Here is a 17,206-nt window from a genome sequence, read left to right on the forward strand (position 1 = left end):
ATGATAGATTACCTTTTTGCCACTTTGGAAGCAGTTAGAATCTTTATACTGTCCATTGAAATAACCCTCCCAGCCCAGATTCAATTCCCATGATCTCCAGAGCTCCACCAGGGGTGATTCCTAAGAGCAAGAGTCAATTGTAAGCCCTGAGTACTTCTACACTTGGCTCAGAACCCAAGAAGAAGATACATTTAATAACTAAAAATCAAAGATGAATCTTTAAAAAATGTAGCATTGAAAACTACAGTTGCATAAGACCTACCAGGAATGATCCTTGATAACAAGAGCCAAGTATAATCCCTGAGCAATGCTAGGCTTGGCTCAGAACCAAAAGAAGAAGATACATGTAATAAAAAGATCAAATATGAGTCTTTTTAATAAATACAAAATTAAAAAACCACAGTTGCATAAGAAATATTAACAGGGGCTGGAGCAATAGCACAGTAGGTAGGGTGTTTGACTTACAAGCGGCTGATTCAGGTTCAATTCCCAGCATCCCAAATGGTCCCTCGAGCACTGCCAGGAATATTTCCTGAGTGCATGAGCCAGGAGTAACCCTTGTGCATCACTGGGTATGACACAAAACAAGTATATATGTATATATATATATATATATATATATATATATATATATTAGCTCTACTGGGAGGTCAGTCTGATACAAGGAAGCCCAAGAAACTCTATTTATGAAAACACATTGCTAGTTAACTCTAAATGACTTCTAGCCCAGGATACATCACCCAAGCACTGCTCAGAGTGGTCCCTTAGCACAGTAGACTTTGGCTCAAACCACTCATACCCGAAATAATAATTTGGAGGTAGGCAATAATTTGATAAAGTTTTGGGGACAGGGTTATGATTTGCTTCAATACAAGTGGGTTACCTCTGAACGGTTCCTTCTATGTTTCAAATGTCCTGTAGTCTTTAATAACTTTTACAGTATTCCATTCTGTTCTTAGTAAATTAACTGATATGAGGGAGTAGGTGGTTAAAACGAACAGCTATATATTTTCTTATCATTCTGTAAACTTTAAAACTAAAGTCAAGGAATCAGTGGTTTGTGTTTATTGCACTTTTTGGGCTTACAAATCATTTGTTTACCAATATGTTCTTCTGGGTCTTCCCTCTGTGCTTACCTCGTTTGTATCCACTCTTATATAAGTATACATATTCTGATGGGCTTTTCCCAATTCTTATGATGTTACTGAATTTACTTATCTCTTTAAAGACCCAGATAATCTCATGTGTGTGGGGATTTCAACAAATAAATGAGTACCCACATCAGCACAAAACAAGGAAGATAGTCACAGAATTTCTTTATGTAGACATTACTTAAGTTAAGCTTTTGAACAAGTGGAAACTCAATTCTCTTATAATTTTTCCCTAAACAATACAATACTCTAAACAGTTTTTTGGAATTTTATAATCTAGCTATGATGAATAGGGCTGCAATGAACATAGGAGTTCACATGGTGTTTCTGTCGTATGTTTTGGGGCCCCCAGGGTATATTTCCAGGTATGATACCATAGCCAGAATCTGGAAACAACCTGAGTGTCCAAGAGAAGACAAATGGGTAAAGAAACATGGCACACACATACAGTGGAATACTATGCAGCTGTTAGGAAAAATGAAGTCATGATATTTGCCTATAAATGGATGGAAATGGAGAGTATCATGCTGAGTGAAATGAGTCAAAAGGACAGGGACAGATATAGAATGACTGCATTCATTTGTGATATATATATAACTGCATTCATTTATATATATTAGATTATATATAAACTAATATATATCAATATACATGTGTATATATATATATATATATGAAAACTAATATCAATGGCCAGGGAAAATAAGGGCTAGGAGGATTGGTCAATGGTTGGAACTAACTACAAATCTGTGGGAGGTTTTGGGTAGGTAAGATTGAGAAGAGATCAATATGACAATAGTATCAGAGAATGATCACTCTGGACAAGATTAAAAGTCTTGTTAAAGTAGGAAAAGGAATATTCTTGATAACCTCTTAGTATCAATATTGCAAACTGCAATGTAAAAAAGGATAGAAAGAGGGAGGGGAGAGAGAGAGAGAGAGAGAGAGAGAGAGAGAGAGAGAGAGAGAGAGAGAGAGAGCCAGAGCCAGAAATACACAGAAATAGAGAGGAGATACAGAGGAGAGAGAGAGAAGAAAGAAAATCACCTACATAGAGGCATTCAGGGGCTGGGGAAAGGGGTGGGTGGGAGGGAACCTGGTGACACTGATGCTGGGATATGTACACTGCCTACTGGTGGAAGAATGAATATTGGAGCACTGTATGACGGAAATCTAATTATGAACAGCTTTGTAAGGGTCTATCTCACAGTGACTCAATGAAAAAGTTAAAAAAAACTTGAAATCTAATTTGTTTGTAACTATTAAATTACAAAAAGTTCTAACGTTTTATTGTCATCACATGCATCTTTTACGTATGACTTGAACTTGGTAATTACCTATGGAGTGCTCACAAGTGGCAATTAGTGTTGTTTTTCTCTGCTGTCAAGTGCTTAGCTAATCTCAACTAGGCTCCATGCAATGAATGTAATCAGTATAAAGGAGTAAAAGTGATTTTCTTTTCATCCTCCTAGGTTCATGTCTGATACTCCCCTGTAATAAAGACAGGATAACAGGAGAAGCCAATTAATTAGGCTTATTTAGGATCCCCACACAGACATGAAATTATACAGACTGCCAATGATTGATAGTCACATAGCTTAGTGATAATGGCCTAGGACTTGAAATAGGAGAAGGTGATTTGTAGGAAGGTGACAAGAGAAGGTGCTTGGTAAACAATGATTGCCAAGCCCAGTAGCTATCTGTTGTGAAAGAGTTGTCTTTGGTGATACATTCATTGTTACAGGATCTTTAAAGGTAAAAAGGTAAAGGCCCTCCCTTTGATCATCGATTTGCTCGAGCGGGCCCAGTAAAGTCTCCATTGGATACTTTGTTGTTACTGTGTTTGGCATATCGAATACGTCATGGGGAGCTTGCCAGGCTCTGCCGTGCGGGCGAGATACTCTCGGTAGCTTGCTGGGCTCTCTGAGAGGGGCGGAGGAATCGAACTCGGGTCAGCCATGTTGGCTTCGTGCAAGGCAAACGCCCTACCGCTGTGCTATCGCTCCAGGATCTTTATTAACTTAAAACTGTCTTTTAACTATAATACACACTCTCTTTTCTGAGCTTCCTCTATGTCTGATTTTACTGAAATCAATCAGTTGAAAATGTTCCATTACCCAAAAGGCTTATTTGGGAGTATAATGAACAATCCTTCAGTAACTATGAGATAAGTAGTGTAAAACCTTAGAAAAATAGCCCAAATTCATCTATTTTTCTGAAAAAAAAAGAAATTCCAATTGGCAGCTGGCAGAAATATTTTTATTGAATTCTTTGTATGAAATAATTCTAGTTACATATTATTTTCAAATTTTTAAAAAATCCATGCATTTATCTCAGGGCTAGGATGAAGGAGACGTTACTGGGGCCTGCTCGAGGCAATCGACGATTAACAGGATGATTTGTGATTTGTGATGCATTTATTTGATATTGCTAGCAATTATTATCTTTAACAATTAAGTTACTTGGCTAAATACTTTTAATTTTTAAACAAATTGTTGGATTTTTCCATCTTACAAATGAGGAAACTGATATTAAAAAAATGATGGAAATATCTAACTAACTGGTGACAGGATCCGGATTGTGTTCTGCAGCTATGAAATAATGACTATAATATAATGTACACTGTAATATCTCCATAAAAATACATTTACAAAAAGTTTATGTACTTTTAATGTTACCCAAAGAATGTCAAACGTAAATGTCTAAGCCTGTTTGTATGATCCAAAGTTATTTATGTAATAAATTTCTATTAAAAAACCCTTTTCATGTCTGACAACAGAAGGTGTCAACAAGATGAGTTAGTAAGATTGATCTTTGCTTTAAAGAGTCATATTCTCAATAAGGAGATGTGCATGTCAATTAACAAAGGGCTATAAGCTTAAGATGTTCAATTAGGTTATATATGAACCCAGAAAGAATGCAATAGTTGTGTTCCATTCATCCTTTTAGCCACAATCAAAGTTTGTAAATAGAGATACCATTTGGACTGAATCTGAAAATTTATGTATCACTCTTTATTCAGATAATAGAATGGAGATTTGTAAAGCAGTGGAAATACCATGTCTAAATGGGATAAATAAATTATGGGCAAAAGAAAGTCATAGGGTGAATAGTGGAAATGCAATGGTTAGATTGGAGATATAAATTAAGGACAAAAAAAACTGGCATGGAATATTTTGGCGATCCTGGTTTAGAAAATTTTAAATAGGTGTAACTCCACACACTAACCTAGTAAATGAGGCAACTGAAAATAGAAAGATATTACAGATTTTAAGAAATATTTCAGATCCAATTAAATTTAACCAACACACAAAATCAATGTTAGATACAAATGTATTGCTTATAATGTCAAAATAGTCTGTTAGCCGAGCTAAGTGCTCTTCATAACTTCTTTTCTACCTGCTAGTCTCTCCTTTTTTTACTTCCTAATGAAGAAAAATCTTAGGTATCATCAGTTTTTAATGAAACAAATTTTACTTTGTATTTTCTAAGGATCCCAGCCAGCAGTCATTAGGTGCTGCCTTGTTTTTGTCAACTGATTTCTCCATTTCACTGTGATTCTCACTTTCATCATTGCAGAGATATTAGTTCACTGGCAAAACACTCAAGCCATCAACTTGGAAATTAAATTACCTGCCATTCTCAAGATTTTTTTCCCTCTAACCTCATACTGCCCCTTAAGCCTTCAATGAGGCAAGTCTCATAATACAACAATGAATTGGGAGAGTTTAGGACCATATCTGTCAGTTCAAGGTCACCAAGTCTTCAAAGTAAAATTCTGAGCTTTGTTCAGCAAGGCTCTCAATCCCACTTTCACTGTCCTCCAAATACTGTTTTAGGGAAAAAAAGAAAAAGTAAATGTCTAGAGGAAAAAGAACAAAGAGATTTCTAGTATCATTGCTGTTATAAGGGAGACATTTTTTGTACAGAGCATCAAGCTAACTGCAGAAAGCTATTCTTGAAATGAAGAGCAACTAATAATAGACTAACAGACTGTTGTAAGTAAACATACCCCCTCTCACTGTCCAGGTGGAGGGGCATTTCTGATTTGAAATATAAAAATGTCCTGATATGATTATAAATAATAGTCTCATTCTTACTGTTAGATACTTTTCTTATTTTTTAATCATTTTAAGTATTCACATTTATAAAATAGTTGTTTTTAGAGTTTCTTTGTCCATGTTCTTGAGACAGTGTGGTGAATCTATCTCGAAAAGGTTGTGAATCAATTACCATTCAATATTATTGAAACATGGAGCAGTAGAAGTAAAAAAGTCTGGTAATGGAAGACAAAACCTGCATCAAGACATACATGGCTTTTGTTCCTAGATAAATAAAGAGCTTGGCAGGGGGAAGCCTTTTATGCAGCAAGGTGGAATGCTCAGATTCACTTTTTTTTTTTTTTTTTTTTTTTTTTTTTTGCTTTTTGGGTCACACCTGGCGATGCACAGGGATTACTCCTTGCTCTTCACTCAGGAATTACTCCTGGCAATTAATCAGGAGACCATATGGGATGCTGGGAATCATACCCCAGTTGGTCGCGTGCAAAGCAAATGCCCTACCCAGTATACTATCACTCCAACCCCTCAAACTCACATTTTGGAAAGATTACTGTAATATTTATTCAGCAATGATTCTTTGGAGAATAAGTGGTAAGACTCCAAATAGAGCAGCAGTTTTGTGAATGGATAAGAAATGTATGTCTGAGAATACTGAATTCTCACGTGGGATTATTCAGGTAGGATAAACTCCTGGGAGAAGCCATGGAAGTAGTGAGAAAGGAAAGGTTTGAAAATGTTATAATTAAGCAGAGATCAAATATTGTGTGAATTTTTAGTTTAAAATAACATGATAGCAAAAAATATCATAGATTGGAAATAAATATGTTTCAGTGGTTTGGAGATCAGGAACCTCAGTATCAAGGTGGTAAAATATTCAGTGTCCGGTGAGTACCTACTTTCTGGTTCACAGAGAACTGTCTGTCATACAGTGAAAGGGGAGAGACAGTTCTCTGGGATATCTAATATAAGGCCACTGATCCGATTCAGAAGAGGCACACTATTAAAAATATTCACCTCCTATGCACCACATAGAGGGGAATAACATTGAAAATTTAAATTTAAAAGAGAAACAAAAGTTCGTAAAATAAGTTTACTGGAAAAGAATGTATTGTTAAAAAAAATCTTTATTCCATTCTTGAAATGTAAAGTTTATAATAAATAATAAATATAAAAAGATGTAAAATAATAATAAATATAAAATAAATACATATATAAATATAATAACTAGGGTTTTTAGATACCTACTACATAACTGGATATATGTATATAATATATAGTGGACAGTGAAACAAAATTGAGGGATTTTTATTGATGATATATAATTTCTGAGATGACTTATAAGAGTACTACCTTGCACCATATACCACTACACATTGAGCAATTTGATTCCTCCTCCAGAGTACTTAGGTTCTCGAAGTAATTTCAAATTTTGAAAATTTATTTCTACATTGTAGCCAAATTAAGTTATTTTAAAACAAAGTTTTAGAAACTATTTTAAGTGATAGACACACCTGGTAGTGTGAGGGGGAAGGATTGAGGTGCCACTGATTCAGTTCTAGTGATTCTCATGATTCCATGTGGTGCTAGGGTTGGAATCCAAGCTGTCCCACATACAGCATAGGCATATGCACTAAAATTGAACTATCTTCCATCCCTACAAAACATTGTATTTTACTTAATTCCATGGGTGCTGATGGTAGTTTTCATGGAACATTTCTCTATTATGTTTTCTAATTTCCTGCCTCACTATGGGCAGCTTGCTCTCTAGATTTGCTGCTTTCATTCTTGGATCTCTACTCACCATTACAGTGATAACTCCTTTATCACCACCAGCTTCCCCACCATTCCCTTTTTTATTCCTTTTGTTTTGGGTGGTCACATCTGACTGTAATCAAGGAATATCCCTGTCTTTGTGCTCACAAACTGTCGAGGTCCTGGCCAGTTAACCCAACAAACTGGAGTATGAATTCCCGAAGTCACTGGGCTTACTTCCTAAAGGGGAGGGAGTAGGCAGGGGGTGCCCTGGCCCTCTGTGCACTGTGGAATTGCTGGATGCCTGCCTCAGCAGTGAAAGAAAGCTACAGAGGGAGCAGAGTCTGTTGGTTAAGCAATTCTCCGTTTATTGGCCCCTACCCAGGGGATCTTATACATACATTGTGTGTGTGTGTGTGTGTGTGTGTGTGGAGGGGGGCAATGTATATATATACCTCAATCCATAGCACAGCGGGTAGGGCGTTTGCCTTGCACGCAGCCAACATGGCCGACCCGAGTTCGATTCCTCCGCCCCTCTCGAAGAGCCCGGCAAGCTACCGAGAGTATTCGATATGCCAGACACAGTAACAACAAAGTCTCCAATGGAGACGTTACTGGGCCCGCTCGAACAAATCGACGAACAACGGGAGGGCCTTTACCTTTACTTTACTTTATATTTCTCTCTAGGATTATTTTCCTTCTACTTTATAACCCATCAAATGTAGTGCACTACTTTTGGAGTATGAGTGGTGTGAGGTATGAGATGTCCTGGGGCTGCAAATGTGGTCGTATGGTCCAGGGATAGGTTTATTTGTGACTGAGGCTTGGCCTGAGCATGTAGAGAGAGGCCGTGAGCATGGCGGTGGTGCCTGCCTTTATTTTTTACATGCTACTCATATTTTTCTTCCCAGTTTTCTTGCTTGTTGTAGTGAAATACAGCTTCTAGTAGCTTTGTGAGAATGGATTATCATGAAGTAAGTTTATCAATGCAATATCAGATATATTTGTTCCATTATAGCATCTAATTGGTTTATAAATGACCTTGTTAGTCTGAACTGCTTTAGAATATTACCACAGTGGTTTATGCAAAACAGAAATAATTATAATTTTGGGACAGGAAAGTCCAAGATATCTGCACTGGTAGACAAATTGTATCAGGAGGGCCCATATTTTGGTTCACAAACAGCAAATTATTGTTACAAATTCAGAGTAGAAAGCATGGAGAGAAGAATAAATATTTTCTCATAAAAACACTCATTCCAGGATGGACCTCTAATGAAGGTGACCTAAATTCTTTCCAAAGATTTAGTCTTCTAAGAGCATTACATGAAGGAATTCTTGACATGTGATATTTATGGTAAAATTAAAGACTAGGCCCTATATGTTGATGTAGGAAGTCAAGATTGGAAATAATAAGATCTACAAATGTCTTCCCTCATCAATGTCTCAGGTTAAAAATCCAATTCTTTTCTATTATCATATTTTTTTGGTTTCAGATAAATTTTATCTTAAGACATCATTTTTCTTTGCTTTTGGAAAATAATGTTAAATTATTTTAATTATGTTTTCCATCATTTTTTAGAAATACAATTTTTGAAATACATTTCATTATTTGGTAAGCTTTTCTTTTTTATCTTTTTTTCCTTATTATTTCCTGGGGATTGCTATAAAAATTATCAGTTATATTTATTTTAGCAATAATTTTTTTACTTTCTATACACACAAAGCTTGATTTCTCTAGTAATTCATATTTTCCAAGATTTGCTTTAAGAATACAAGACAATTTTTATTTTTAAGAATAGTGAAATGTTTTCATTAGCTTTAGTTTCTTTCTACATTTTTTGCTACTTATTCCTCCTTTGAACATTTTTTTCTCCAATCTATTATATTAATTTGGCTTTTGAAATGGCATGTTTTGTTTCAATTATCTGATATTTACTGCTGAGAATTAACACCTCATTTTTGCTGTGTAACTTCAGAAAAGATCACCATCTGACCTTCTGTTTGTTCATCTTTAAACCAGGCATTTTGACACATTACTTTTTATTTATCATGATTAAATTAGAAAATCATATTTGTTTATGTTTAGCACCTTGCAAAGTCTGAAATTAGTAAGTCTCAGTAACTTGATTCATCCTTTTCTCTGAAACATTTGGAGACTACATGGGAGGATCAAGTTTTATTTAATCTATTTATTATCATTTTCCTTCACATTTCACAAATTCTATTAATCATTACAGAATGTGTAATTTCACCACAACTGCCATAGCATAGTCCTATGAACTGAGTAACATAATAGGAACATATTTTCTCACTGTTCTGAAGAAGAGTCTGGGAAAACTATGTGAGCATGGTTAGTTTCTTTTGAGGTCTCTACCTATGACCCATAGGTGACTGTCTTCTCCTCCCTAGATCTTCACATTAGATGGTGTGTGTGTGTGTGTGTGTGTGTGTGTGTGTGTGTGTGTGTGCATGTGGGTGTGTGATAGTTATCTTTATTTTAAAGGAGAAGGAAGCTGGCAGTACTCAAGGGCTCAAGGGGTTGCAGAGTCAGATATTAAATGAGGGCTCCCACTCAGAGACCCTCCCTCTGCTCTAAACTTTAAACTATTTCCCCAGCCCATTAATTTTTATGTTTTATAATGAGAATCGATTTATTGGATGATGACCCACCTTAATGACTTACTTTGAGAGGAATTATCTTTCTAAGAAATCTTTATTTTCCTGAAGGGAAAAAGAAACACTATTTTAAAGATATGCATTTAACTCCATCTTTATTCCAGCTATCCCAAGTGTTGAAAATTACAACTTACATGATTAATTAAAGATCTAGAATTCTGGCCAGAGATAGAACTGGGAGGTAGAGCACCTTCTTTGCATATGTGATGTTCTGATTTGACCTCAACACAAGGCCAAAGAAAAAAATAAAAGGCCTGGTATGAATTATGCATAAATCAATTTAATAAAATGTTTACTACTCCACCAGTGAGAGAAAAAACTTTGCTATTTACAATAATATGAATGAAATCTGGACAGTATTGTGTTTAGTAAATAAATCAGATGGAAAAAAGATATACTACATTTCCACTGACATAGAATTAACTAATTAATCCAATAGATAGAAGAAAGTAAACCTTCAGTTCATAAGACCACATTTGTGATTACCATAAAATTGAGGAGCGTGGAAATTGGTAAAAAGGGTCAAAAGTGCAAGATGTAGTTAGATTTTTTGAACCCAGAGCTTAGGGCTGTCAAGGACACTCTTAGTAGTGCTGGAGTGGGAGGGGCTTTGTAGTAGCGGGGATTGTGTTTTGAGTCCAGTACATTTGGAGCTTGTACACTTGCCCCTTGAGCCACCTCCCCAATTCTCCATGATTTTAAATAACAACCATTTTTCACATATTTTCTCTCTGATAGCAGCATGTTTGCTGATTCTCTGAATTTTGTCTATTGCATAAAAAGTATTTTAGGAGACAAGAACATAGTAGAATAGATAAAGCCCTAATCTTACAAGCGGTTAATGTGAGTTCAATACCCAGCGCCCAACACGGTGCCCTGAGTACTGCTAGGATTGATCTCTGAGTGCAGAGGCAGGAGTATACCCTCAGCACCACGAGGTATAGCCCTCAACCAAACAAAACAAAACACATTCTAATTTTAATAAATCTATTTTCTCATTTATTCATCTTATGGCTAAAATCTTTGATATTATATTTTAAAGACATAACTATGTCCAAAGCATGTTGATATTTCTCCTGTCCTCTTTTGGAATTTTACATTTAGGTCAGCAACTGTGATGTATATTTTTTTATAAAAGATATGGAACTTATGTCTAAATTTTATATCTTACAAGTGATTATTCAGTTGATTTAGCACCAACTGTTGAAGAGTTTATTTGCTTTTTATGTTACTTTAGCTCCTTTATCAAAGATGAGTTTATTATATTTATGGGGGTCTGCCCATCACTTGACTTTCTATTATGTTAAATTGATCTGTTTATTCATTCACAAATAGCACACTTTCTTAGTTATGATAGCTTTATGATAAACCTTGGAGTTGTGCTTTGTCAGTCCTCCAACTTTGTTCTTTTCCATTTTTTTTTGTTTCTGAGAAAACATCTGTTAAATTCTCAAGTCTGAATAGCCATAGATTATCTGTCAGTTGTTCTTTCAAGTAAAAATGATATTCTATGAAAAAAAAGTCAGGAATTCTTGAAACTTAGGCAAGCCCATCAGTACTTTTCTTCCAGACAATCACCTTTTAGTTTGTAACAGAATTCTCCATAAACATTTTTCATTTTGTAACATGAATATGAAAAAGATATGAGCTAAAGTGTCAGTTTGACTAAAAGTAAAGTTAGAAAAGGACATTCTTCTGTAAAACTGGCACATTTGCGGTGTGTGTGTAATTGTGTTTATAAATGCATAGTGGTGCACATTCCAATGATTCCCAATATACTGGTGATATTGATCATTTGTTTACACTGGTATTTTATTTGCGTTTCTTTATTATCATAATTTGTGAATGTTTTTGCTACATCATGAAAGATATCCTCAGCCACAGTTACTAATCATTCTCTTAAAAACACTGTTTGAAAAAAGTTTAGATCACAAGTTTACAATAGTCTTTATTTTTATGGTTTTTATAGTTCCTTACCCTCACCACCAGCTGTTTAACCTCTGGGTAGCTAGGGAAACCCCAGCAGCTCTCCCTCTCGTTGCCCTTGTTCAGTGGTCTCAGGCCACTCACCCACCGGGCCGGCCCAGGCCAGGGGTGAATGAAGGAGGAGACAAGGGACAAGCTGGTTGATGATCAGTTGCTTTTTCCAGTCTAAGCTACCCAGTCTAGTCTCACACTGTCCCTCATTGCCATCTCTTCCTGTCTCTCCCGCTCATCTCTCCACACTCCTTCTCACTAGCCTGGGCTCTCTCTCTCTCTCCAACTGCCTGCTCCTACATTCTTCTTCTATATTCTTCTCCCTCTGTCCCGCTTGCTAGTCTCTCCATGCTCCATCTTGCTGCTTCTCTCTCTCGTCTCTCCCAACTCGCTGTATTGGGGGTAGTCATCACACCTGGACTGGCAGCAAAATCAACATAAGGAAGCTCTTCCTTTGCGCAATGGCAAAATACCACTTAAGGTGTTGTTCTCCTTTCCCGAATCCAATAACCTAATTAGCATCTTAATTCTACTTCTTAATATTAATCATATTGAATGGACACAGTAACAGATACACAGAGCTTGTAGGATGACTCTCCTGGGAACATCTTGATATAGACCCAGACTACAGTGCTCAGACAAGATTAATCATTCCTAACCCTAGAAGGGTCCGAATCTAGTTATTGCCTTTTGGATCATGACAGCATTTGTCCATGACCATGCACTTAACTTGTAGTAATTATTATGGAGCTTTGGTCAGGCTCATTTCGAGTAATTTGACAATCAATGGGATGACAGTGATACAGTGATACCTGCTAACATGGGATGCTGGGAATCAAACCTGGGTCGGCTGCGTACAAGGCAAACACCCTACCCGCTGTGCTATTGCTCCAGCCCCTAGGTTGTGTCCATTTATCTGATGCATAATATCTAAATATTTTTTGCCCTTCAGTGAGGTGTCATTTTTATTTTCTTTAGCCATGTATAAATCTTAGTTTGATGTAGTCCATATGTTTATTTTTTATCTTCCTTGATTGTCATTGTAATAAATACCTTTGAGTGGCAAAAAGATCATTATTCTTCTTATCATCTAATTGAAGCATCTTTAATTTTTCTGAATGCCATTTGTGAATATCTTTGAGGATTTTAAAATTTATGTTTATTTTTTCTTATTGTTCCATTGTTGTTTCATTTAATGATTACTCTTCATTCTACTAGGATTCCTCATCGAACTGGAGACCTTTGGTTTCTCATGATATTCAACAAAGGACTGGGCATCTATTATGTACTTTCTCTTCCCTTATGCATATCATGGTCTCAAATCTTCCTTTAGAGAAAATTCTTACTGTGATCTGCACGTCACTGAACACTAATGACTTAGATGTTTTGCTTAGGAAGAATTTTGGGTTCAGGCTTTGAGATTTTAGAAGGGCTAAATGAATAGAACAGGACACAGGCTTTAATGTTCCAAGTGCCTTCACTATTTCAAAATAAAGGATTATTTTATTTAAAGTTGTGGCTAAAGTGGTTGAGTGTGTGCCTTGTATGTGAAGGCCCTGAATTCAACACAGACAGGCCATGTAGGCACAGATAGGAGTAGGTATGACACCTAAGAAAAACTAGATAAGAATACCAAGAATTAATAGAATAGTAATACCACAACAACAATCCTTTTGTAGGCTGCTTATATGTCCCTCATTACTTTTATTATATGAATTTATTTTCATTTGCATCAATCTAGATGGGTGTATTTTTTATTATAGTGAAGAATTAGTAGAAGAATATGTTCTCATTCTACTATTGATGATACACTTTAAAGAAAATCACTGTATTCAAAGTTTCTATCTTTTTGTATATGAGGATCTACATAGACTTATATAAATGTACGGGTGTAAAAATAAAAAAGAGGGGAAACTAGTAGACCAATCTATAATTATATATTTTTTTATTTTCACGTTGAGAGAGAAGACTAAACTCTGTTCAAGTCTTGAGCAGGCTTACAGAAATAAGGTTAATCCCATAAACTTTGAAAATCAGTGTTTAGACTAAGTTGGAAGCACAGTCTATGACCCAGAAAAAAAAAATCTAATTTCTCTTTGCCTATGTCTACTACATTACATTTTTTTCAAACATATTTAGCATGTAGTCTTTGAGAGGAAGAAAAAAATTGCATACAGAAAGGTCAAATTTGTAAATTAGATTAAGATATTTAATCTCCATTACTCTGTAGATTATAGATGAGATATCTCAGGTTCTTTGAAAAAGAATGATAATCTTTCCTTTATAGATATTTCTATGGTAATTGAAAGATCAAACAATAAAACTATTGCGTTAATTTCCTGAAGTGAATTTCAGTGCTATTTTCCATTTGTAAATATTACCCGGTCTCTATACAGATAAAGGTAAAGGTAAAGGCCCTCCCGTTGATCGTCGATTTGCTCGAGCGGGCCCAGTAACGTCTCCATTGGAGACTTTGTTGTTACTGTGTCTGGCATATCGAATACTCTCGGTAGCTTGCCGGGCTCTCCGAGAGGGGCGGAGGAATCGAACTCGGGTCGGCCATGTTGGCTGCGTGCAAGGCAGACACCCTACCCGCTGTGCTATCGCTCCAGCCCTCTATACAGATATAATGTCTATATGATATAGCAGTGTATATTTAAAAAATGGGAAAAAATGTGCAAAAAAATATTTTTCTTCTTATTTTAATTGGTCTTTAATATTTGTTACTGCCTTTCATTTACTGTACTCAGCATCTTTAAATAAAAAATCTGTATTCTATATTGTACTGAAGAATGATTTGTGTGTATTATGTGTATTATATCTAATTTTAAGAAAAAATTTAAGGAAAAGAAAAGTTAAATCTGAGGATCACTAAATGTGGAGGGAAAACAAACCATAAATGATAAAATTCAACTATAGCTTGCATTTTTAATATTGAAAGTTTTCCACTTTCTCTTAGATAGCTGTTTTTTATCAGTATATGAAATATTTTGTTTTAAAAATGTTTTTTTTTTATTTATACAGATAAAAAACTGTGGTGGGCAGACCAAAGCTTAGCTCAGCTTGGAACATGCAGCAAAAGGGATGGAAGAAACCCTACAGTCCTGCGAAATAAAACTTCCGGGGTTGTTCATATGAAAGTGTATGACAAAGAAGCACAACAAGGTAAGTCGCACAATAATGAATTTGTGCCACACTTTGAATACATAATAATAAACATTTTTTTTTATTTTCTAAATTCAACAATTAAAGGTTCTTACATTGAGTTAAATAAAAAAAAAGAAAGGACAAATACTGCTTCATATAATAGAGGTCATTTTAACATAAATTACTTAATGAGTTTTCAAAACATTAGCAGTGTTTCTAAAGGAATTTTAAATTGTCATGTCTTTAGAGTTAATCTAGTTTGGAATAAAACAAAGTAAGAATAAAATTCTCAGGAAAAAAATATGTTAAATATACATTAAACTCACACACTAAAGTGACTAGCGGACTTTTAATGAACTATGTCAGTATTAAAATATTATATCCAAAGTCACTTTATCATTTTGTTCTAAGAATTTTGCTTTTGTGTTTTTGCTTGTGCAGTGAAATGGAGCGAGAGAACTAACAGATGGTTTACATAGGTGGACCTGTCTCATTGCCGAAATGGCAGTTAGATTAAAACTGCCAGCCAGGACAGCCCCACACCTGCTAGTCTTTTCTTAGTTTTTGCTTCATGATCCATGACATTAGCAGAAAACCCTCCTAGAAAAAAATTTTTTTTTCTCTAGTATTTTTTCTAACTTCATCTCTGCTGTAAAATTCGTTAGCTTCATATACTTTTCTACTTAAGAAAAGCTTTGCGGTATTTGAAGGAATATTTTATTGAAAACATTCTGGGCCTGTAGATAAAAAGCAGAGAAGAGGAAGAATACAAATAGTGAACCAAGGGGGAATCACTCACTTTGAAGATTGGTGACAACCATCGAACAGTAGGACTTATTGGAGATACCAATTGAGAGGCACAACTGCTCAGACCAGATTTCAGATTACCTTTCCCATAAAGTACATGGGCCAAATTTTGCCTGGGAATTCTTTGAAGATCCTTTTGGATTTTTTTTTAAAGTATTGATAGAAAAAATGTTTTGAAAACAACCTGAAGTACTGACTGAATTTCTTTTGTTGTTGACACAAACTTCCAAACTCTTATGACCAAATGTATATTTGATCTCTGATATTTTAGTGATTGTCACTGTTTATGTTAATATAGAGGGTGCTTTCACTAACTGTTCAGTGATTAGGTATTTTCTTATCCAAAGTACCAATTTCTGAAGTATCCACAATATGGGAATTGATCACGTAATTGGTATATAATATAATGGTAGTCAGTAAAAAATCATGAATGTTCATACATATCAAAATAACTTTTTGAATCTAAAAGCTTTATATCACTATAAGTTTTAGTTCATATTGTACCTTAAAGAGGATATATGAAAATACATATTATAATAGACACAGATAAATATTTTTAGAGAATTAAAAAGTCTACATCCACTTTATTTTTTGGCTTTATGAGTCATGGTTGGCATTGCACAGGGGTTATTCTTGGCCCTGAACTCAGAAATTACTCCTGGCGGTATTCAGGGTAACATATGGGATGCTGGAGACTGAATCCAGCTCGGCCACAAGCAATGCAGATGCCATACATCTGTACTATCGCTCCAGTCCCAACTCCACTTTTTTAAATGTGAAAAAAAACCTGCATGTTTTATCGAAACAATACATTAGTGTATGATTTTCTAAATATAGTTACAGTAAAATTTCCGTGAGATAACTATATAACATGTCTGAGTCCCTTTCATCGTGTTAGAAGAACTTTCCTATTTTTTTGTTTGTTTGGTTTTGCTTATTTTGGTGGGCCACACAAGGTGGTACTTAGGTTTGATTCCTGGTTCTGTACTGAGGAATCATTTCTGGCAGTGCTCAGGGAATAATATGGGATTGTGGGTATCAAACCTGGGTGGGCCGTATGCAAGGCTAATGCCCTATTCACCTTACTATTCCTCCAGCCCTTCCCTGATATTTTAAACATTTATTCTATAGGAATGTTTTATTCTTAGTGCTCTGGGAAAGTAATACAGATCAGAAGAAATACAGAAATACATTTCTTGTATTTAGAAATAAATGAAATGAATGGTATAATACAAATGAGCCTCAAATCTGATGGAAATATCATTTCTATTAGATTATGTTGATATTAGTATTAAAGATGATCCCTTTAACTGAATTTCAGCATGTAATTTTAAAGAATTATTATTATGAAATATGACTAATTTAGAAATATTTAACGAGTTAACCATTACTACATCATTGGACTTCAAAGCACAATTAGCTATTGCGTTTATTATGTTTTGGTATAAATCATTGAAGAACAGACTTCTCATTTGTCAAGAGAACTTTCAAGGTTCCCTAGATGAGACTGGAATATCAGTATTATCCTATCATCCTTAAATAATAAGCCAACGCAGTATTTCTAACGAGTTACATAATAATGAACTTAAGCTATCACTCTTTAAAAAAACTAATACTTTCCAACAAATATAG

The 17,206-nt window shown here is 35.1% G+C and overlaps 1 protein-coding gene across 1 annotated transcript in view; it reads left to right on the top strand.

The window, feature by feature from the left end:
- The window catches only part of LRP1B (LDL receptor related protein 1B), a 1,985,988-nt gene that overhangs the window by 1,389,318 nt on the left and 579,464 nt on the right, over nt 1-17,206 (top strand). The window contains exon 33 of the mRNA XM_056117551.1: nt 14,645-14,785. Coding sequence (XP_055973526.1) covers nt 14,645-14,785 — 141 coding nt within the window. The remainder of the gene's footprint in view (nt 1-14,644; nt 14,786-17,206) is intronic.

This window comes from Sorex fumeus, unplaced genomic scaffold, assembly GCF_029834395.1.
Source record: "Sorex fumeus unplaced genomic scaffold, SorFum_2.1 ptg000035l, whole genome shotgun sequence".
In the NCBI taxonomy this organism is placed as follows: Eukaryota; Metazoa; Chordata; class Mammalia; order Eulipotyphla; family Soricidae; genus Sorex; species Sorex fumeus.